This window comes from Triturus cristatus, chromosome 9, assembly GCF_964204655.1.
Source record: "Triturus cristatus chromosome 9, aTriCri1.1, whole genome shotgun sequence".
NCBI lineage: Eukaryota > Metazoa > Chordata > Amphibia > Caudata > Salamandridae > Triturus > Triturus cristatus.
In genome coordinates this window covers 1,043,531,218-1,043,554,677 of record NC_140592.1, presented here as the reverse complement: position 1 = coordinate 1,043,554,677, position 23,460 = coordinate 1,043,531,218, and the positions used below count along the sequence as shown (strand labels likewise).

At 41.9% G+C, this 23,460-nt stretch overlaps 1 protein-coding gene across 2 annotated transcripts in view; it reads left to right on the top strand.

Annotated features, from left to right (window-relative positions):
* The window catches only part of DISP2 (dispatched RND transporter family member 2), a 320,137-nt gene extending 299,005 nt beyond the window's left edge, over positions 1 to 21,132 (top strand). For both annotated transcript variants that reach the window (XM_085626880.1, XM_085626881.1), the window contains one exon: positions 16,555 to 21,132. In XM_085626880.1, the coding sequence (XP_085483006.1) occupies positions 16,555 to 19,974 (3,420 nt within the window). In that variant the 3' untranslated portion in view covers positions 19,975 to 21,132. The remainder of the gene's footprint in view (positions 1 to 16,554) is intronic.
* The last annotated feature ends 2,328 nt before the right edge of the window (positions 21,133 to 23,460 follow it).

Genomic DNA, 23,460 nt, shown 5'->3' with positions numbered 1-23,460 from the left:
CCATAATCCAGAAACCAGAACAGTCCAACTCTTGAGCCACTAAGGGACTCATCAGTCGATCATAATCCGGGGCAGGAGACACCGAGTTTGACAGGCACAAATCCAGAGCCCATTCGAATGGACAATCTAGGCAATGAAAAACAGGTTGCATGCAAGTAAAGTAGGAAAACTGGAAGGACAATCCATAGGCTACGCTTAAAGTGGCCAGTGGTAAGGTTCCATAATATTCAAGCATTCGGTAACGAAGTTGGAGCAGCCGGAGTAGGCTGTCTCGTGATACACATTGCGCATGACGACGAGAATCAACAGGAGCCTGCCGAAGACGCTGGAAAAAATAGAATGAAAAAATGCCGGTATCACACCAAAGATTGTTTGGAAGGAGGTCACGAGGCCGGAGCCCACAACTTTGAAAAAATGCGCTAAGCCAGATGTTGACGAGGCATTGAATATGGTATGAATCAGAGCACCGAAATGAAGGGGGAGATCAGTATTTAAAAGCGCATGCACCTCGGTGCGGGTGTTAGCTATGTGGAGGATGAATGTTTCACGTGAGGAGGTTAGTGCGACTTCTTTTTGGGACAATAGAGCCCTTATTCTGCTAATCTTGTTGAACTCTGCTTTCAAGGTTGGAATGGAAGGCCAGATGGATACATCCAGTCTCCCATGCGGGGGCGGGAAAAGGACATTTTTACAGCAGACTACTCGTTGTGAGACAGTCACAATGTAGGGAATTCCCACTAGCATCCCGCAGCAAGCCTCATTATTCAAAAGCAAATAACTACCGTTAGCTAATAAGGTAAAAGTGGGCATAATTGCTGGCAGAGGATTCCCCTTTAGAACGCAAGCTAAATTCGGTGCCTGAACGTTGCATGCGCCATGCAATTGGATGTGCCTAGGGTAAGCCACACAGCTGAGTTCAATTCGGCAACAGAGAAAGGTAAAGGTTCCAACTTTTCAATATGCAGTAATGAGTATGTTGCATCTTTCATCGACATAAACTGTTGCTTTGCAGTCAGATTAAATGGCAGGAATAAAGAAGATGTATTCATGTAATCCCAGGGAACTTTCCCAGCCTTCAATGTTTGCAAAATCCATGCAAACTGCATTATGGAACGTAATTGATTCTGTCCATGATATAAAGTAGACATATCATCCTGTACAATAGCCACAACAGATGAAACAATATTATCTAACGTGTAAATTCTGGAAGAAAGGGTGTTAATGCTATTATCGATGACAGCAAGCACTTTTTCCAAATTTTCGTGATCAATAGCTCTTAATCTGGAAGCAGCTTCAATTTGAGATAGTTTCCAAACTTCGTTATAAATAGCATACACCCATCTTTTGGACCTGCCACCCACAGGACCCTTAACAAAATCATTCAAATCTACTTTGTCATGTAATTTCGATAAGTGAATTTTAACAGATGCCAAGGTGGAATGTTGCAGCCAATTCTGGCACAACTTCCCCACAGAATAGGTAGTAACTGAATGGGAAGATTCAAAGCGAGGGTCCACTCTAACCTGTGTGTATCCAGGGTATCGACCCAGAAAACGATTATGACAGCAATCTGAGCTCTTCTGCCATATCAACCATCCTTCACGATCTAATTCGGAAATGTTGAAGGATGCATTAGTAATATATGACTGCAATGCATCAAAGGACAGATCTGTGTGATTATTCCATTGTGGATAAGCACCCAGATCAGGAATAGAGGGAGAATACATTTTTTAGAAGTAGCCAATCCAAAGCAGGTGGTTTGAAAAATGCTAGAATTCAAAAATAACATGTGGTTGGGGATAAGGCAAGCACGATGCAGAGCCTCTGTTCCCTTTACCTGCCATGTTTTAGAACGCCAAACAGATTTAAGATCAACGGTATCTTTCCACAACTCATAGCCCCCTATAGCTAATTCATCCATAAAGGATCTGGAATCCAACAATTTAGTGTGGGTCAGTCTAACATTGGAAGCTGACTCCGCCGCCACTTTAAAATAAAAGGATTTAGGTTCAGAAACGCTGAAATCAGTAAAATATGTAAATTTGTTCAGTAGAGTTTTTGAGCTGCCTTCAATGGGTGCCGGGCAATGTTCCCATTGCGTATAGTTTACAAAATTTCTAAAAGTATTTGCTTTATGTAGGAAGTGATTGCCATAGTGTTGGCAGCAAAACAATTCCTCATAATTAGCTGTGTCTAAATACAAATCTTCAACATCAAAAGCAGCATAATATTTCAAATCAGAAAAGAGTGCCTCTATGCCTCTATGGCCTGGACGTCCCAATCATCAGAGCGGATGTTTTGTTTCACTACATCCCCATAGAAACACGAAGTACATTGGGGACATTAATCACCTCTGTGGGACCATGAATTTGAAATTTAACAGCATCCCACACAATCCCATCCAACACAGGCCAGGCAGTAATATTCACAAAAGTCTGGTCCCTTTTCATGATGTGCGATGAGGAGTGGGGGACCAAAGTTCCATCAATTAATCTATTCGCAGATCGTTCGGTGAGGTAGTGTCCGTTTACAAGACGAAAAAATTCCACCACAAAACCAATGGACATAAACAAGAAAACACTTATTAGCTATAGCCAAATGTACGTCCAAGGGGGAATCGAAACATTTCTTTTAAACCAAGTTGCAAAAATAGAAATTTTCGATGGGGGATTGGAAGTCATAGAGTTAGTCTCACATGAAAAGCGTGACTGGTCAACTGCAGTTGATTTTAAACCAGGCAACGACACATCTGTGGGATAAGTATACTCAGTATCGTCAGGTGGACCACCATCCGGTGGTGGCAACAAAGGATTAGTAACTGTATGCATCTCGATGGCAATGTCAGGCCTGGTGGTAGACGCCGGAGCCAAAACAGAATTGCTCAGCATCGCTGGACAAGAGACCTCTGGAGTCATACTAAGAAGAATCGGCCACTCGCTGTAATTTGACATTGTCATTGGAGATGTTCCTGTTATCCTTGCGACCAGAAAGTGGAGGTAAAATGACTGTTCTTGTACCCTGCACGCCAAGCACTGGTACTGGTGCACGATAAGAGGGGCTGAATTCCTTCTTGTTCTCCACCTTCTCACGGACCAGGTCCCCAACTCGAGGTAGCCAGCCGACTACCGGAATCTGAAGCGCAGCATCAGTCGTGGAGGGCAAGTGTTCCTTTGCAAGACCGTCTCTGGTCTCTTGTAGATCCTGTAATACAGCACAGTGATCATCTACGTCAAAGGGTGCGGCAGACGCCGCCATGTCTAGACCATCAAGGTCTGGAACAAACATCTTTACGCCAAAGAGCATTTCGTATGGGGTCCGCCCACCCAGAGACCTTCTAGGGAGATTATTAAGTGCACGTTGAACGTTATACAGATGGGCTAACCAGTTCCTGCCAGTGCCTAAAGCCCTAGCTGTCAGGGATTGCTTTAAGTCACGGTTCATTCGTTCCACAACACTATTGCCCTCAGGCCGGTATGGTGACGAAAATTTGACTTGGACCCCCAAAGATCTCATGCTTCTTTGTACGCCTTAGAGGCGAACGCAGGACCTTGGTCAGAATGAAGGGTACCATATGCAAAAATTCCCACAAAGCCACGCAAATCCCTGATGACAGTTCGAGCATCAGCACTCCGTTGCGGCCAAGCACAAAGAAAACGTGTGCACAAATCCACTGCAACTAAGATGTACTTATACGCAGTATCAGAGCAGAAAGGACCGCAGTGATCTAAATAAACACACCCAAGTGGTTCATTAGATATATACAACTGTGTTTGTGGCGGGAGCGCAGCAGTCGAAGGTTTAATCTGCTGGCAGATGTCACAATTAAGAACATAAGCACGAGTCTGTTTATACAATCCGCGCCACCAGTAATGTTGTAAGAGAGTAACAGTCGCTGAAACGCTGGCATGCGCAGAAGCCATGCCTTCGTGAGCTGCTGTTATCAAGGAAAGTCTGCAGTCCGCGTTGGGAATCAATCTGTCACCAACGTCGTTAATTCTCACATAGGGAACTTTATCAGGACTTAAATGATAAGAGTATTTAGAAGGGAAACCTCTAGGGTAATTACTTCCCTTCTCCGTTGCAGCAATAGCTGCCAAGATGTCATCATCAATCTTACTTTTGGATCTTGTAACTGCTGCTACTAGATATGTTGCCACTGCTGTTTTTGCTGCCTCGTCAGCCAAGCTGTTACCGACAGTGTGGACACCAACTCGCTAGTGCCGCAGAGTATGCATTACATTCACGAGAGGCAGATTCTGTTTAAGTTCTGCCACTCGCACCCAAAGCATTTGATGCTTGATTGTGCTACCTTTGGAATCACGATATTCATTTTGAGACCAAAAGAATAAATTGTCGTTAAAAGACTGAACACAGTAAAATGAGTCACTCACTATAAGAGTTGCAACTCGCGGATCAGCAAACTCCAGTGCAAGCACAAGAGCACGTAGCTCTGCCAACTGTGCAGTACAATCACCCAATGACTGCTTATGCACGACATCAGACTTGAATTCACCATTCACGAAAGTACCAGCCACAATTGCGCAGGCCGCTAAATATGCATGCTTTGATCCTGTCGCTGGTTGCGCCGAACCGTCAGTGTAAATGACACAATGGTAATCCTCAAGCGGGCGCAAAGACAGAGGAGCTGGATGAACGAATTCATACTGCAAATACTCCTGAGTCTGCAATGAGGCATCAAAGATGTAGGTGACATCCGGCGATGTCAAGGAAGTGGCCCATTGTATCCAACGTGGATGCAAAGATTTAGAATTAGGTACACTGGCTTTCATCACTGCCTCTAGGGCAGGATAAGGTGTCACAACCAACATGCATTTCCCTTGTGACAGCGCTCTCTCTTTCAGAATCGCCATCTGCACTGCAGTCAAAACTTTCTCGACAGTGGAAAAGCGCATTTCAGCCGAAGTGTACAAATGTGATTTGTAAGCAATGGGGACTGTGTCGCCCTCATTGAACGTTAAATACGTGAAACCCACTGCACCAGGCACAATTCTTATCACCAAGTTAGTGTGGTTATCACGTGTCAGTAAGTACTTTGAAGCAAGAAGATCAGCCTGCAAAGATTGCAAGATAGCTGAATGTTCCGGCAGCCAGCTCAGCTCGATTTGGAAAAATTAGGTTGTACCAAGGCATATAGCGGCTTGATACGCTGGGCATAATCGGGAATGTAAGTACGCCCGAAATTTAAAAAACCCAGCAAAGATTATAGTTTCTTCAGTGTTGTCGGAGCTCGCAAACATGCGCACTTCTCCAGGAAGTGAGGGGCTAAGCCTCGGCCTTCATTGTTGTGTTCATAGCCCAAAAGCAACACTGTATACTCCGCAATGTGCGACTTTGCAAAGTTGAATTTGTAACCGAAGTCCGCAAACATGACAATGATGCGGTCAACGCGACACAGATGCGGCCATAATTCATCGTCTGTGAGATAGATATCATCAACATACGAGTACGCATCAGGGTCAATGCTCTCTAAGAGAGAGACTACGCGTGCGGCAAATACACCTGAACTGTTCTTATAGCCCATGGCCAATCTTTTAAACTGTTTCTGTTTGCCACCTGAAGTAAAGGCTGTCCATTGACTACTAATAGGAGGACAGATTATGCCTCTAAAAGCCATTGGATATGTCAAGTGTGGTCTTAAACCTTTTTCTCACTAGACTATCAACGAGGGCAGAACTTTGGGTATTCTGTACGGCACAGGTCCGACAATGAGAGTTCAAATGCCGGTAATCCAAAACTAGGCGGTACGACCCATCAGGTTTAGTTACAGTGAATAGGGGATTATTCATGGGTGACACACATGTTTCAATAACACCTTGATATTCCAATTGTTCAAGGATGTCTGCGACGTGAGATCTAGCTTCGCGGTGCGTGGGATATTGGGGTTGCGGCTGGGGCATAGACCGTAAAGGAATCTCGTGGCTTGGTGACAATTTATCCCACCCAACCTGAGTACAGTACAGAGCTGGAGCAAGCACCTGAGCCCATTCTTCTGTAAAGTTCTGAGCCTGATCCTTTGGCACTGTGTGCGCAAAGGAGGGGAGGATTACCTCCTCCCCTCTAGGGGCGGCCAAAACGAAAGTCGGGGGCCAGTCCGCCTCTGCTAATAGAATATCATATGCAGAGGTCAGATTTTCCCCAAAAATCCCTTTTATGGTACATTGTATGTCACCTTCTATTAAAACGACTATGTCATATAGTCTGTCAGGGGGAGCCACTCTAGTATCCGCAGTTTCTACAGTAATGAACGTGTCAGTTGCTGTTGCCTCCAGATATGGACGCAGTGCTTGCCGCACAACTGTAACCTCCGCTGCGCTGTCGAGCAGCGTTAGTGCCCATGTCAGGTTCCGAAGCTGCATTCTGACTATCTGTGGCATACCTCGCTGTTAGTGCAGCAACTTTCTTCTTCTGAAACGGGGGTCGCTGACGTGCAAACTCGTCCTGCTTGCCTTTACCGTCAGGCTGACGGGGTTGCTCACGTCCTTGTTGGGCACCCCGACCATTGCCACGTTCTCCGCCACCGGACTGCGAGGCCGATGTTTCCTGTGAACGTTGTTCAGTAACCTGAAGTCATCCCTCAAGGGCTTAGAGTACGTAACATACCAGGGCTCTTTGTCCAGATTCGTAGATCCTTAGAGAGATGGTCCCTAATAGCCAATAGGTGCTCTCGAGATCTTATGATCTTAATTGTGGAAACTGCTAAAGCGTTGGTCCAGACCCTTTTACAGGAGATTTTAGAATTAGAAACTAAAATCAAGAACAGCCAGGCAATAGAAGACGCTCAGAAAAAGTTAGAAGAAATAGAAAAAGAAATGAATTCTTAAAGTGACTATTTACTTAAAAGAAAAACTGAAAAACTCAAGAAAGATATAAAATTCTTTAGTCAAGAGAAAGTGTATCCATATCTAGCAGAACATTTTTATCAACCTGAACCTAATGGTGATACCTTAGATCAGTTTAATCAGAACAGACCTCCTAGAAAGTTGACCACTTTTTCTTATAGTTCAGATTCAGATAATGACACATACAATCAATATTCAGAGCAAGGTCAGGGTAGGACAACATCAGGAAACTTTAGAGGTGAATGCCCTCCTTTTTTATCCAGGTGAGGGAACCAATGCACTCGTTGGCGAACCAGATACCAACCCAGGTTCAGAGGCAATTTCCAACAGCCGCAGAATCAGCAGTACCCGCCACCTCAGCAATATCCTCCACCTTCAAATTACCAACAAACACTGAATACTTATGCCAATCAAGATCAATACTCGGTAACAGGCATGCACAGTATTGGTGAGATTAGAGGAGATCCTCATCTTCAATCTCAGCCAACATACCTTAGACCATGCTACGGAATCCTTACTTACCAAAGGTTTGTCCTTTGTCCCACACAACATTATAACAAAATTTGAAATATTCAAAGATTTGATGGTCTTTTTCCGAAAGATTAGACTCAAGAGCTTTTTTGAAGGCCATAACGACCAAACACAACTTATTGAGAACAAGTCAGGACTGAGACCAGCATCTACTTTTCTCCCCACGTTAGATCAAGTGACACCAGAAATATCAACTTTTGAGCATGTGGTTTTTAACAAACTCACAGCAGCCACTAAATATATCCCTAGACCTAAATATAACATATCACGGGACGAATATGCAGCCCTACAATCCCTGAGTTTGAACAACAGTTTAACCATCAAATGTTGTGACAAAGGGGGAGGTATAGTTGTTTTAGATAGAGACCAATACATCTCTAAAATGGAGGAGATGCTTAACAATAAGCTTCATTATGCTGCTATCCAAAAAGATCCCACAAAGAGGGTACAACAATCTATACTCAAAATAACCACCAAGGCTCAATTGGATATGTGAGAAAGAATGGGAATATCTGAACGTTCAACAACCTAAAATGGCTGCGATTTATGGAATACACAAAATCCACAAAAATCGTGAGAATCCTCCATACAGACCCATAGTTACCACCATTGGGTCTGTTACAGAGCCTCTATCCAAGTACGTAGAAACCCTTCTGAGACCTTATGTCCCACAAATTCAATCATATGTCAAGGACACACGAGACATCATAAATAAGGTAGAAAATCGTCAGTTCCATGCTAATAGACACACTATGGTAACTATGGATATAGAAGCCCTATATTCGAATATTCCACAGGAAGGAGCCATAGAAGCTGTCACTTGGTTTATGAGTACTTTTGAGATTGATTGTCCAAGACTATTTGTTCTTGAGTGTTTAAGCGTTGTGCTGACTAAAAACACCTTTGAGTTTAACGCCGCACTCTATAAACAAACAAAGGGCGTTAGCATGGGGGCTTCCTGTGCCCCAACAGTAGCAAACATCTTTATGGCCCTATATGAAGAAAAATACATACACAATGATATAGCTCCTTACAGTGAGTCTGTATATCTATGGTCTCGTTACATAGATGATGTCTTTTTCATCTGGCTAGATGATAATACAGACATTACAGATTTTGTTTCCTGGCTCAACTTATGTGATGAGAACATATTTTTCACAGCCAACATAAGCAATCAAAAAGTAGAGTTTCTGGATATAGTGATCCAAAATAGAGAAGACCACCTTGAGGTGGACCTCTATGTTAAGCCCACTGCTCGCAACACCTTGCTCCATTTCGAAAGTTACCATCCTCAAATGCAAAAGGCCAGCATTCCATTTGGCCAGTTCCTACGACTTCGTAGGAACTGTACCAATGTGCAGGATTTCGATATTCGAGCTGAAGAGATGAAAGCTAAGTTTTTAGTTCGGTGGTATCCAAGACGCCTAGTGCGCGACTCATATAAACGTGCGCGGTTCTTTTACAGGCAACACTTGCTGACACCACAATCCAAACAAACTAATTCCAGAATGGTCTTTGTAACTAGACATTCCACGATGAATGAGAAGATCCGCCATATCATAAATTCTAACTGGCATATTCTTAATGCCACTAAATCCAAAGGTAATGAACTACCCAAAGCTCTGTACGCGTACAGAAAAAATAAGAATCTTAAAGACCTCGTTGTTCGATCTCGGATGCCAGCGAAATCCAAAAACACGATTCAAACATCTATCACTGGCTCTACAAATCCAAGAGGTAACTTTAGGTGCCTCTCCTGTGTGGCTTGCCAGTTTGCCATCGAAACCTCGGATTTCACGTTTAACAAAGTCCATTTACCATCCAGGACGTTAACCAATTGCAAAACATCTAACATTAGCTATTTACTCTTATGCCCATGTAACAAAGGCTATGTTGGAGAAACTGCTCGCACCATGTCGACACGCCTAACAGAACATAGGTCAGCAATCCGCACCAAGAAAAGCCAAGCTCCATTAGTACAACATTACATGGAAGTACAGCACAATGCGGATGAGATAAGATGGATTATCTTGCAAAAAATTTGTATTAATGCTGGTGTTTTGAGTACAAATATTCGTAAGTTTAGAGAAGTCTACTGGATTTTCATCTTAAACATCTATGAAAACGGTATGAACAATGAAATCCCCTGGGATTAGGTGCTAAAATATAACTGTAGTTGACTTCTACATAGATTACTAGTAAGGAACTGTAGGCCTGTATGTTTTTTAAAAAAACACTTCATGCCTTAATAAGCACTGTTGCTTTATGATAGCATACATCTTTGAGCGTTTTGCCCGGAATGAGCACATTTTTCCCACAAGGATTTGTGGGTATATGTACATATATGGAGAAGACCTATATATCTCGGATTAGATTTAATATCTTTACAGTCATTGTTGCTAACTGATAACATATATCAATGGGCGATCCGCGTTATCAGTAAATTCTGCCCCTAAAGTTTTGTGGGGAAAATACGCATATATGGGGTGAAAAGTTACATTTCCGACGTGCTATCGTTCTTTTCATGCAGAAATAGCGCAAGAACACGCTAAGTACATAGATCAATGGAGCTATTCTCACAATAAGATTTCAAGGTCAAGGATACATAGGATAGATCATTTCCTATGTATGAATGATTTGATAAATTGGGCTAATCAAAATAAATCACGATTGTGATTCTTTTATTTATTTTCCCTTTCTTTTTTTCGTAATTTACATTTAACGATGATGTGCCTCTTCTTTACGAAAACCCACTCAAAAATGGCCGCCACACTAGCATAGACCACCAGGTAATAGACTTTGATGATTTTCATACCTATCAACTTCCGGGTCACATGAACTAGTTCCGCCCGGGTTGGCGCGCCTTTCCACTACTATCGGTCTATTTAAAGTACAATTAAGATCTGTATTCTAACCGTTGGCGTACACCAGGCAAGACGCTTCAACTTTGGTGTTTCCATCGAGCGAGAGTTCTTCCGAACCGGTAATCAAAACGCTGCATTCATAAGTCTTAAACATGGTAAGTTTGCATCGTTTGAACTAACTAATGAATCTCAAGTATGAGATATCATGTTTTTGTTTCCGTTGGTGCGGTATTTAGTAATTTCATCTATTAGGTTCTATTATATAAAAACGCAGGTACAGACACAAAAATAGCGTTGTGAATCTCGCATACAACGGAACATTGTTGGTGTACGTGTTGGATTCATTATATCAAAACAAACCTTTCTGTTGCGAAAATACACCGGGTAAGCACTAATGTGCTATAACTATATCACCCGTATTTTTCTTTCAAAATTATCTTTATCATATAGTAAGTCTCTTTACCCTTCTTACAGTAACTGCTGTGAATGGTGCACCATCCTTCAATATTGCCATCGTGGATATTGGCACCTTTGATACTAAAATACTTTGAAGCAGGTATCGTTTGGCTGTTATGTTGTTCTCCACATGATACACCCACACAATAACTTGACTTAGAAAGCGCATATATATTTCAAAGTCCTCTTTTTAGATACGGCTATGCTGCACTTAGAACAACATGAAGATATCATAGATCAATCTTCATTTATTAGCAGCACACAAATCACGTATTGAACAATAACAATGGCCCCTTTTTCAATTAAATACAGCCTGACTGAATTGTTGCAGCGAGCCTTTTCTGGTGATTAGACGACTCTTTAGTTCTGTACTGATTTTTTAGATACAGACAGAGAACAAATATATGACATCTTTTCTATATTTATATTTTTGGACATGATTATATGACATAATCTTTTCCATACATATGCTATGCAATCTATTCATTAGTATCATGTATCTTGATTTTGATAGTACATGATTTGAATCAGTAGATAAGATATATAGAATTAAATCCTTAGAGATTATAGGGGTCAGTATTAGAACTTCATCCTACCCATCAAACATCTCTCTTAGGAATGGATAGGATATTAATGTCTAAATATAACATTTAAATTTAGAATCTTTTTTATATATTTTCTCTTTTCTCCATTTGGACAGATTCAACATTATCCGTCCTCGTCCAATGGTTCATAGAACCTCACACACCATTTGAAGTTTAATAGATTTACTACATTTGAAGCGTTTTAGAGGTCATAGTACCCCATAGAAGGTATAAAGGTACTCATCTGTGAATATTTTGCACCCTAATAAAGTCGGAACTCTTTAAATAAGCACTTACTCTTTGTCACATCTTTTTCTATTGACACTATTCATTTTCCGAATATCCATTCTATGAATGTTGCATGGGTTGCTGGTTCTGAGGTGTTTTCTGTTATGGGGATATATAAATAGATTTCACAATAATTTGTTCTATATCTTTTAAAATCTTTTTTTCCTTGAGACTGTTGTCGCCTTTTCATATATTGATAGGTTATATGAGTTTCAAGTCTTTGTGAATACCCCATTTTGGGGTTGTGTATAGATAAAATTAAAAAAAATTGTAAATAGGACCAATCTGCAACACTGATATATGTTTTTGTCTACATATACCTTTTTTAGGTTTCAAAAGACATATGTACATGGCGTCCTGATGAAGGCTGTAAGCCGAAACGCGCGTAGGATCTAAAGTTTGCAAGAGCCATGCCTTAAACCATTATGTTTTCAATAATATCAAACAACATTTCATAAATAACTTTGATGAATGTCCAATGAATTCCAGATAGAATACAAATTATTGTATTCTCTGTTTCAAAATGACTGAAGTATGTCTATGTGTAAACATGTTGCACTCTTAAACATAGAGGTTAGCATCACCTCCAGTATATACTTCCTATGTTTTTGTTCTGTCTTTAAATTATGAAAAATATGACAAATTTGCAAAAATAAGAAAAATAAAATATATATATTTTTGTAACCAATGGTGTATGTATACAATATTGTGTATGCTTTACAGGTCCGCATTACTAATTTTTATGTTCCTAATTTGTTTTGAATCAATTATTTGATACACCCTGATTTAGGAACTTACGTCAGGGGTACCCTTATCTTTTCAAACACGTAACCTGAAACCTATCAGGAGACCTAATCCTAGTGCGATCGCACAAGTCATATGTGCGCTCACCAGTCGGCTGTACAGGCGACGCCGGACGAGACCCTTGTTTCTGTTGCTGCTTACCCTGTTTCTTAGATCTCCAACTTTGTTTAGGAAAAGTTGGACGATCGTCCTTGAAAGACAAACCCATCTTAGTTTGCTGTTGCACATCTGTGATCTGAACTGTAGGCTTAATCCCCAAACTACTGTGGCCTATAGTTCTATATGCCTCCGCAATAATTTTAGGCAACTCTCGGGGCTTATCGACGTCATCTACGAGGGCTAGACCATTCGCCACTTGAAAGTGAACCACATCTCCCTTGAGGTTACCAAGGATGAGAGTGGCAACCACGTCGAACACACTGACAAGTCTCATTCCCAACTCGACCGCCGCCTCTGGACCGTGTTGATCTTGTACACGTTTGATCACGGAGGGCAGTACGGCCATAGACGGGGTGCCAAAGCACTTCGAGTAGACCGCTGCAAAAACCTTACCCCAGTTCTCACAATCGGCCACTTCTGGGACTAAGTCTTTCTGCAAACTAATGGTGAGTATCCTGTGTTTCTCCACAGGAGTAGAGTGCGGAAATACTGCTTTCAGCTGGTCAAATTTCTCAGCAAGCCAATAAGGCAAGTCGTCCTTATTCTGGGGTCGCTTGCCCATTACCGAATTAACCATGACGGGACTAATAACAATCCCGGCCGAGCCAGCTGGTTGCCCCGCAACAACAGGTGCCTCTACCTGTACATTGCTTGAAACATTTTGCACCAAAGCCCGATGCACTGTAATTAGGGCTGTATGGAGTTGACGTAACTCATCCACCGTGGCATATAAATAACGAGGATGAGGTGTAAATGTGTAAATCCGGCCAGTACCGACCAAGTGGCCCCTAGAATGGACAAAGGGCCCAAACCGGTGTAACCGTGTGGGGGAGGGCGCCATTAAATTGAATACGATGCTGCCAAGCTGAAATAGGAATCGCCTGCGTCCTATATGGCGTATAATTCGCTGGGACCTGCATAGGAGTATAAGAGTGAAACATACTATCGTCCGCATTCACCGCCGGTATGGTAACCCAAGAGTAAAACAACTCATAGGGATATGAAGCATCGCCACTCACTATAAAGATAACAGCCATCCCATCATCCGGCACCCCGAACTGCATCAAATGACGCCGGAGAGATGCACTGCTATGCGCCGCAATAGCGACTTCAGCCATAAGGACACAGAGAAGTAAAACAATCTATTATAACAGTAGCACAATTAGGGTCCACAAAAATGAAAAACCTTTTTAATTGACAAGCTTGTTTGAACCTTATGGAACTATTCAGGTAGGTTTAATCGTCACTCCCGCTATCCGGAAACAAGAGTGAAGGCGTTGTGGACTAATATAAGCACTACTAAGGCTTCTCAAATCATAAGACCAAACGTTAGGTGCGCCATGTTGCAGGGATTCTGCTCATGCACAGAACTATGCGCAGGAAACCAGGACCTCAGTGAATTGCGGTGTACCAAAAACTCACCTCAGTACTCAGAACCCCTATCCGACTAGCATCAGTGTCTCATTCGTTCTCCGTATCATCTCGAAGCTACCTATGATTAGACAACCCAGAACAAGCGACTTCGAGTACTCTCAGGAATGGTGGGAATTCGAAATACCTGTTCGTTATTATTCTCATATCAGTCCACAACAAGAGTAATCAGAGACACCGTAAAGTTTAAAATGTTTATTTTCAACTACGTGCCCTAAGATGCAGTACTTTGGCTAACATAAGCAGACAAATGATTAAAAATAAAACCATCAGCATTGTTACAATACCATAGAAGATGATGGGAGAAATCATATTACAAATGATAGTGGATTACAACGACCCTCCCTTCACTAGTAAGCTAGTATTATTAAACTAATAGAAGGTCTCTAGATTTGAATGGGGAACCCCATACCGTAAATATCAGCTTAGGTGAATCACATCACAGGTTCGGCTTTGTTCTGTGTCTGGAAAAGGTCTTCTCCAAAAGTGTCTAACTCATGCATGAAAACTGCAATATTAAAGGCACTCGAGTTTCAGATATTTGCAGCTGTGTGCGTGTTATGGCTAGAGTGTGGGCCGATCATCCTGAATTCAAATACATTGTTTTTTGGCCCTGACTGTTTCTGCACACAGTGTACAGACCAAGGTCGCGGTGCACGTCTAGGGATGTGAACAACAGACCGTTTCTCATGTGAAGAAAAAGCAAGCAAGCAGTTTTCTTTATAATAACATCTACCTGCAGTGTTGTGTGCAAAAGCAGCAAAAGTGGCAAGATGGCGTTTTAATTCTAAGACGCTTATGCTAACATATCAATGTGTATACCTGTAGCTCCGCCTCCACTACAGCAGAAGTCCCCAAATCTGTGATCACTAAATATAGGTTCATAAAACAGTTCAGGGTTTGTTTTCAATTGACTGGATAGCCAGAATATTCTCTGGAAAGCAGAATGCCTGTCAGCGATTTATCAAGCAGAAAAAACTTGAATAATGGGAAACAGAGCAAGGGGTCGAACTGCAGCAAAATCAAAGATTGATTGTTTACTGAGGGCAACACGAAGAGCGAGGGAAATTGTACCCAGTTTTCCAAATTGGCCTCCACCATCGCCAGCCTCCATGAGAGTACAGAGGGCCCTGGGACCTGCAGTTAACTGTCGGGCAGTATCACGTAGAACAACCCCTATATGCTCGTAACATGCATCCAAAATTGCCAGTCCTTGTTATACACTGCCAACATCTCCTCTCTCAAGCAGCCCCAGTGCTTTCCTCCAAGCTAGTGGTAAGACCTACCTCCTGCCAGAATGTCTTATTAGGTGCAGTGGCATAACAAAACTTGAGGGAGAGCCCCTGCAAAGTACATGGAGGGGAACCCCAAAGCTCTGGACCCAGTCAAAAGCTCTCAGCCGCTGCCCGTGCATTGCAGGATGGGCTCCCCTGGAGCTCAGGGACCCCCTCACCAGGGGGGGGGGGGCTGAAGGTGATATTGTTACATCACAGATTAAAAGCACTGCAAAGAACTTGAAAAACTATATTGCATTTTCAGCCCTTCCTTCAAAATAGACCAAATAGATTTTTGACATATCTTTCACCAATGCACTGATTATTAAATGTCAAGGTCCTTCCTTGAACGAACCTGAACCACATCTAATTAAAATTACTTATTTAAGATGTGTTTAGCAGTAACACTCTCCCTAAGGTACTGTGGGTGCTCTCTATTCCAAGCAGGAATTCTTAGATCAGGACCCTAACAACTTCAAGCAAGCACTGGCTCTACAGGCTTTTGCTCCTTACCACCAAGAAAAATCTACCGGTAAGGAACAGTAAAATCATAATAAAGCTTCCCCTGCTATAGGAGAAGCCTCTTATGGTGAGGGAGTATTACTTTTCTTCTTTTCAAAAAGAAAATCCTGTTTCCAGATTTTCTTTTTGAAAAGAAAAAAAGACTACTGTTAACTGCAGGGCTGCATCCTTCTGACACAGCCCTGGGGCAAACAGTAAGATGCCTTGACAGGAACCGCAGTAATTGCAGTTCCTGTCAATTCCTTTATAAATGAACTAGGGTGGCGAAGTAAGCTAAAGAACGATGATGGATTCAACCCAGATCGGTGACTGGGGGTGAGCGTCTGAAACGTTTCATTGCTTCGTCCATCATCTCCTTCTGTTTGCTTTATAAATGACTGCCAGGTAGGCGGTCATTTACAACTTTGGCAGGCAGTCCTTCCACTAGGGCAACAGAGTTATTTACTACATTGCCCTGCCGGACACATGGGCCATCTGCTAGGATGTAAATCAGGCACATAGTAATTTACTTTATACAAAAGGTGGACAGCTTTCCCCAAAGAAGGGGAGCAGGAGCCATCTGTATTGCAGTGTTTGGCCATCTTACCAGGGCTGAGCTGAAGGATAATTTCAAGTGCCTATTTCTTGTTGCTGTGCTTATACTTTATAAAAAGTATGTTATATGCCAATACTTTGTATGGGTCATTGTTCATTCTGCTTTTCACCACTGGGCTTTTATGCTACTGCTATGCAAAGGAATTATATATCCTGCTAACCACCTATTTTTATTGCTCTTTTCCAGATACGCTCTCATTTGAGTTTTGAAGAGCTGTGTGAACGTACAGAAGCCAACGAGTGCTGCCCAAGCTGGTCTCTCGGGAACTACATCGCTGTTCTGTACAATAGGTCTTCATGCTTCGAGATCACGCAGGCTGATATCTCCCATACTCTGACAGTACTTCGCTCTTGTGCACCAGACTACCACCGAGGCACCCTTGTTCCGTCATGCTTAGGTCCCAGTACTGAAACAGAGAAGCATCCCCAGTGTGCCAAAGTTCCTGACAAATGTACCCGATACAGTGCCATTTACCAACTCCTTCATTTCCTTGTTGATAAAGACTTCCTGAGCCCCCAGACCACCAACTACCAGGTACCATCCCTGAAGTATAGCGTGTTGTTTTTACCTGCAAAGAAAGGGCCATCAATGATGAGTATCTACATGGACAACCTTGAATCCTGGGAACTCTTTGATAATTACACTTCAGTCACTGGGATGGATCTTGGACTAAAACAGAAGTTATTCCAGCACTACCTGGTCTTGGATACTGTGTATCCTGTTCTGGCAATATTAGCAATTTTGTTAAGTATATCTATTTATTTGCGTTCTGTTTTCATCACATTTATGGTTATGTTGGCAATTATCAGCTCTTTGATAATTTCTTTCTTTTTGTACAAGGTAGCATTTAGAGTGACCTACTTCCCTTTGGTGAACCTCATAGCGATCGTTCTACTCAGCAATATATGTGCCAATCATACCTTTGTTTTCTATGATTTGTGGAACTTTAATAAAATACAGTACCCAACACTAGGATTGCAGCATTGGGTATTCCAAACCATGCACCAGTTTGGGTATCTTATGCTGGTTTCATGCTTCACAACTGGAGCCGCATTCTACTCTAGTTACATGAGCAAAATTACTGCTGTCCGGTGCTTTGCCATCTACATGGGAACATCTGTGCTCATCAGCTTGGCCTTTATGGTGACCTGGCTTCCTGCATCAATGGTTATTTATGAAAGATACATAGCAACAAACTGTACGTACAAGGCGGACGAATATTGGAATACCCATGGACACAAAAAAGTTATTTTGTCCCTCCACCAAAAATTTGAGGGCCTCCAAAAAACAGTGTCTGAAACTTCAAAACTTTTGTTTGAAAAACTTTTGCCATGTGGTGTTATCAAATTTCGGTACATCTGGATCTGCTGGTTTGCTGCTTTAGCAATAGGAGGTGCTTACATTTCATGCTATAGCCCAAAACTAAAACTTCCTACTTCTGAAATGTCATCTGTCCAAGTATTCCGATTAAGTCACCCGTTTGAACGATATGATGCAGAATACTGCCACCAGTTCATGTTTGAAAGACAGGAGCATGGAGAAGGACAGCGAATGCCAATAACCTTGGTTTGGGGCATCATGCCTGTGGACAATGGGGATCACTTCAATCCAAAAAGCAATGGAACACTTGTGCCAGATCCCACCTTTTCCATCCAAAGCTCTGACGCCCAGAAGTGGCTGCTTGATTTCTGTCACAAAGTGAAAAATCTATCTTTCTACTATTTCAGTGCAGAAACGAAACCCACAGTTTGCTTCATGGAGGATTTCCAAAAGTGGATGGGTAGTCGCCAGTGCTCCAAGGGAGATCACAACCTTAATCTGTGCTGCAACCATTTCCCCTTCCCATACAAGAGTGAGGTCTTTATGCACTGCATAAAAATGATGGTTATGGAACAAGGAGGTGATCATACCAATGCAAATGATTTGGGTCTACGATTTAATGTGGATGGAAATATAGCTGCTTTAGTATTGGAGTTTCAAACCAACTATCATTACAGTTTCAATTATAGTACAACCAGACAATTTTACAATAAAATAAGCCACTGGCTTTCAAATGAAATAAGGGCAGCTCCGCCTGGACTTCAGAATGGGTGGTTCACAAGTAACTTGAACTTGTATAATCTCCAGCTCAGCCTGAGCACCGAAACAATGGTGGTAACTGGCTTGTCCGTAGCCATTGCATTTGTGGTACTACTACTCACTACGTGGAATATTTTGCTCAGTGTTTTCTCTGTTATAGCCATTGGAGGTACAGTATTGGTGACCATTGGGCTCCTGGTTCTTTTAGAATGGCAGCTTAACGCAGTTGAGTCTCTTTTTGTCTCCGCAGCAGTTGGTCTCTCTGTTGACTTTACCGTGAACTACAGTGTTTCTTACCACATGTGCCCACATTCTGATCGCTTGACTCGTGTGGCTTTTTCAATCAAACAGATGAGCTGCGCAACTGCCATGGGGGCCTCTGCTTTGTTCTCTGCTGGGGTTATAATGTTGCCGGCCACTGTGCTGGCATACAGAAAACTAGGGATATTTATTATGATGATCAAGTGCATCAGCTGTGGATTTGCTAGCTTCTTTTTCCAGTCTTTGTGCTGTTTTTTTGGACCTGAAAAGAATTTTGGCCAGATTCTTTGGCCATGTAGCAATGCAGCGAAGGAGTACCAGGATGATCCTAGACAAAATGGAACATTCACCTGCGTAGGAACTGAGAAACAGATACATTTACGAAAAGACCAAGAGTCCAATGCAGATACTGAACAGTATGAACTTCAGCCACTATCTCGAAAACGCAGTGACAGTTTTGATAACAGCACCTGTACAAGCAAGTTGTCCAACCGACCCTCTGTCCTCTCAGAAGACATGCAGTTCCAGGAAAACAAGTCCTCCAGGGTGGGAACCCATCACACTCTTAAAGTGGACGCACCAAAATTGGGGGAGAACCTTGCCAGCCATCAAACGGATTTTGGACAGTGTTCTGCTATGCAGACATCATCACCTTACAAGCAAATCAGCTTTGAAGCAGAAACAGAAGTTCTAGGAAATAAACTCTGTAGGGGTTGTAGATGCCAAAAATACAGTCCTAGGGTTTGGAATGGCTCCGTATTTGACCATCGCCATTCTGCAAGTATTGAAAAAGAAGTCAATTTAGATGCATCTGCTGATAAAGGAAGCAGCGTTCAACAGCAGATAAGATCCAGGTCTGGAAACGAGCAACTGCCAGAGGCAGAAGGATATAAATATACTAGGTGTCTTTGTTCTTCTGGAAGCTCGTTTGATATTCTAAATGACTCAAATGAAACGTGTCTCAGTGATTTTGATCAGAGCACTAAGCTGATTGAATCAATTAGTTCATCAGACGTGGATGTCGTTGGGTCATCATACCTGGCTGAGAAAGGTAACCTAAATGGAAAGAGGGATACCCTGAAACTAACCTTAAGGGAAACTGTTTTTGACATATCCCCACCATCCTCTCAGCAAAACATTACCGCATGGAAAAATCATGTATCCTATAGTACTGAAGCTCCAATAATTTTACCGAATAGTAAGCCAGACATGCCCGATGTCTGGATTAGACGATCTAGTGACCAGAATTCTGGGTATAACAGCTAAGATTTTTTTTTTCCAAACAAATTATCTTCCTGCTGCCAAAATATTGGTATAACTTTAAGATCTGTAAATATCAAAACTGAAAAAGTAGGTTCCCAAAACAGTATTATGATGTCATCAAATTAAATAAACTAGGGTTCGAAGTATTGTTGTCCATGAACGAGTGTGCATATTACACAATGGATGCAGCAGGGTCTTATAAATATAGTCATGTTGTGCCTCTATCCAGAACACACCTTGTGAGTCCATTTGCTAAAATTCTGCAATGGTTTTAAACCAATGCTTAGGAAATAAGCAATATTGCATACAGTATTAGTTTACCTTCTCGCTTTGCACTTTTGGTGAATGCATAACTATGAACTCTCTGACTGGCACATTACCTGTGGAAATTCCCACCTCCGTGAGGCATAGCAGCATTATTTATTCCCCTTGTAAAAATGCAGTCAGATCTTGGAAAAGGTGTGCAGCTTGTTTTCAAAGGCACCTTTTCGTAGCTGCATGAGCTACCTAAAAATAATTGATCACACAGGTTGCCATACTATACAAAATTGATGTTTTCTAAATCTTACAAAGTACTGTATGAGGTAATCTCAGCTGATTGCAGTGCATGATGCCTTTAAAATTCCCAAGTAGAAACTTGGTTGAGCTTAATCATAGAGACTGATAAATTTACCAATAGGTAGTATGTATTGCCAAGATATGCTCCAGGGTCCACACAAGAAATGTGCACGCCAGATTAGACATAACTGATAGCCCCCTTTCTAATAAGTATTTTACTAGATGACAAATATATCACGATGTTCCTTTTTTGCTCCATGCTAAGTTTTAGCAAATGTTACTAAATACATTTGAATGGATGCGCATTGGTTCAATAAGTGAAGGGGCACAAGTTGTCAGTTGTATTGAAGAATGCAGGAAGGAGATGAGGGGTTAAATGTATCGGAATAAGGGTGTGCTTGGACCATTAGCGATAGAAGAATTTGTAACTCAGACTTTGATTCATGAAAGCAAATCATGCCCTTGCAGAAAATGTGCATTAAATTGTATAAAGACTTCACACAGCACCTATATGTTTGCATTTTTATAAATATTTTAACATGATAGAAGCATCTTATAAAATGTGTTTCCATTTCAGAATATAATTCAGTTATTGCCTTTGTACATAAGAAATGATGTGATCTCAGATGAACAATTAAAATAATTATATTCCTGTTTTCCAGAAGGTGGCCTTTTGTGTTCTGGTGTTGGACAATAATGTGTGTTTTTAGCAGCAAGGTATTTGCAAGATCCAGGTTGTTTTTCAGAATTTTGCTATGAGTTTTAAATATATTGACTATCTTCGCCTTGTCCTTCCAGATAACCAAAAACGTTTTTTCAGTACACTCATAGTTAATTATTTGTATCACATCTGCATGTATATCTCCTTGCACTTTTGTGTTAATCAGCCAGAAAAAAATGATTTCACGAATGCTAACTAGGGCAATACCTTATTGAAGGTCCTGAACATTCCTGATATGGGTAGGTTTTCGTAGGGTTTGTGGTCTGCCCATTACTAATGTAATATCGCTGGTAATAGTATACATTTTGTTTGTTAATCAATTTAAATCCCAGGACTGCATGGTAACACAGCAGAACCATATGTTCTCTGATGTTTCTCATCCTACAGAATTTATTGATGGGTAGCAGATCTTCATCTTGATTTCCTGACCAGATTCCATTGTGAAATATGTCTTTTTGCATGGAATTTCCATTAATCTGCCACCCTCACATAAGATTGTTTCACTGCTTAAGTAGGAACGGATACTTATTGCAGTACGTGTAGAGGTATATGCTTTGTGTGTTTTTAGGTTTAGAGGCCTACACCATCATTCAGGCAGACTACGAGAACCACTTACCTACTACTTACTGCCCGTTAAGCCCACTGGCATGTAGGGTAGCAATGAATGACCACCATTTCTGTCTGTCTTTTGCAAGTTTCTCTACGGTGCCCCAGGTATGGTTTAGGGTCTTCGTTTCTGTTTCCACAGTTCACTCCCAAGTGTTCTTTGGCCTTCCTTTCTTCTGTTTGCCTTCTGGGGTTCAGTGGAGAGCTGTTCCGATGCTAGAGTCTTGTTCTGTTTTGATACTTGGTCCTATCTATCCTCATTTTGTTCTCATAATGATGGATGGTGTCCAATTTCTTTTGCTTGCATCTCGTGTGCAGTTAGTAGTTGGAGATGGTTCATGGCCAGAAAATGCACAAGATTCTTGTCAGGTTACTGGAGTGAAAGGCTGACAGTTTGGTGATTTTGCTTTTGATAGTCCACCAGCATTCTAATCCATTCTAGAGTGCAGACAGAACGCAGCTCTGGTAAAGCCTCAGGTTGGTGTGGGTTCTGTACTGAAATGACCTCCACACATTGTTCGGCATCCTGAAGCCATTCCTGGCTTGTTCAGTTTGCTCTTGATGTCACTGGCTTCCCCCTTCATCATGTCTGATAGTACTGCCTACGGAGGTGAACTCTTCAGTCATGGCTAGGTCCTCTCCATCCATCTTGATTGGTGAAGGGTTGGAGATATTGAGTAGCATATCTTCTGAGTTTTTTATGTTAATCTTCAGGCCGACTTGCTGTACATAGATGTGGAGGGGAAACATCTTTTCTTGCATATGCTGGTGTGTGTGTTAGAGCAAAGCTAAGTCATCTGTATATTTTAGGTTCTCTATTGTAGAAAATAAGGTCTATCTGATGCCTCTGGCTTTGACTCAGTTGTGTGTCGCATCACCGAGTCGATGACTAGGTTGAAGAGCAGCGCTGATAACCCTATCGCACACCAGTCTTGACTTCGAAGCTATACTCACTAACTCCCACCCTAAAGGTGCAATTATCATAGAAGATCTTGATGAGCAGAACTATCTGCTGCAGTATTCCATAGGCTCTCAGTATACGCCAGAGCCTGTCAAGGTGAATACTGTCAATGTCTTTCTCATAATCAATGAAGTTGATGTATAGTTGTCTCTACCACTCCGTGCACTGCTCTATGACGTTGGATAGAGTAAGTATCTGATCAACACACACCCTGTTCTTTTCTTAACCAACAGGAACCTCTGTTGTGAGGTAAATCTCCCTTTGTAACAGATGTCAACCATGTGACCATAAGTAAACAAAGGAAAGTTATATATCACAACTTACACAACTGACAGAAATTAATATTGGCTTACCTCCCATTTAATATCCAGACCGGGGAACAAAGCGGAAAATGTCATTTTGAGTTTTTTCATGGAAACTGTCAAAGGATTATGGGCCCGATGTATGAAGCCCTGCTTCCAAACTAGAAGGAGCAAACTACACAGACGGGTTTACAAACAGGGCGTGGGTGGCAGTCATAAGCAACATGTAGGCTCGACTTGTTATAGTTTGCAAAAGGAACTCGAGCTGTGCCAGAACCAGGCATCCGGCTTGAGCCTGCCTCAAGCTTTCAGTGACTCAGAGCTGAGGACTGAAGTAGTTT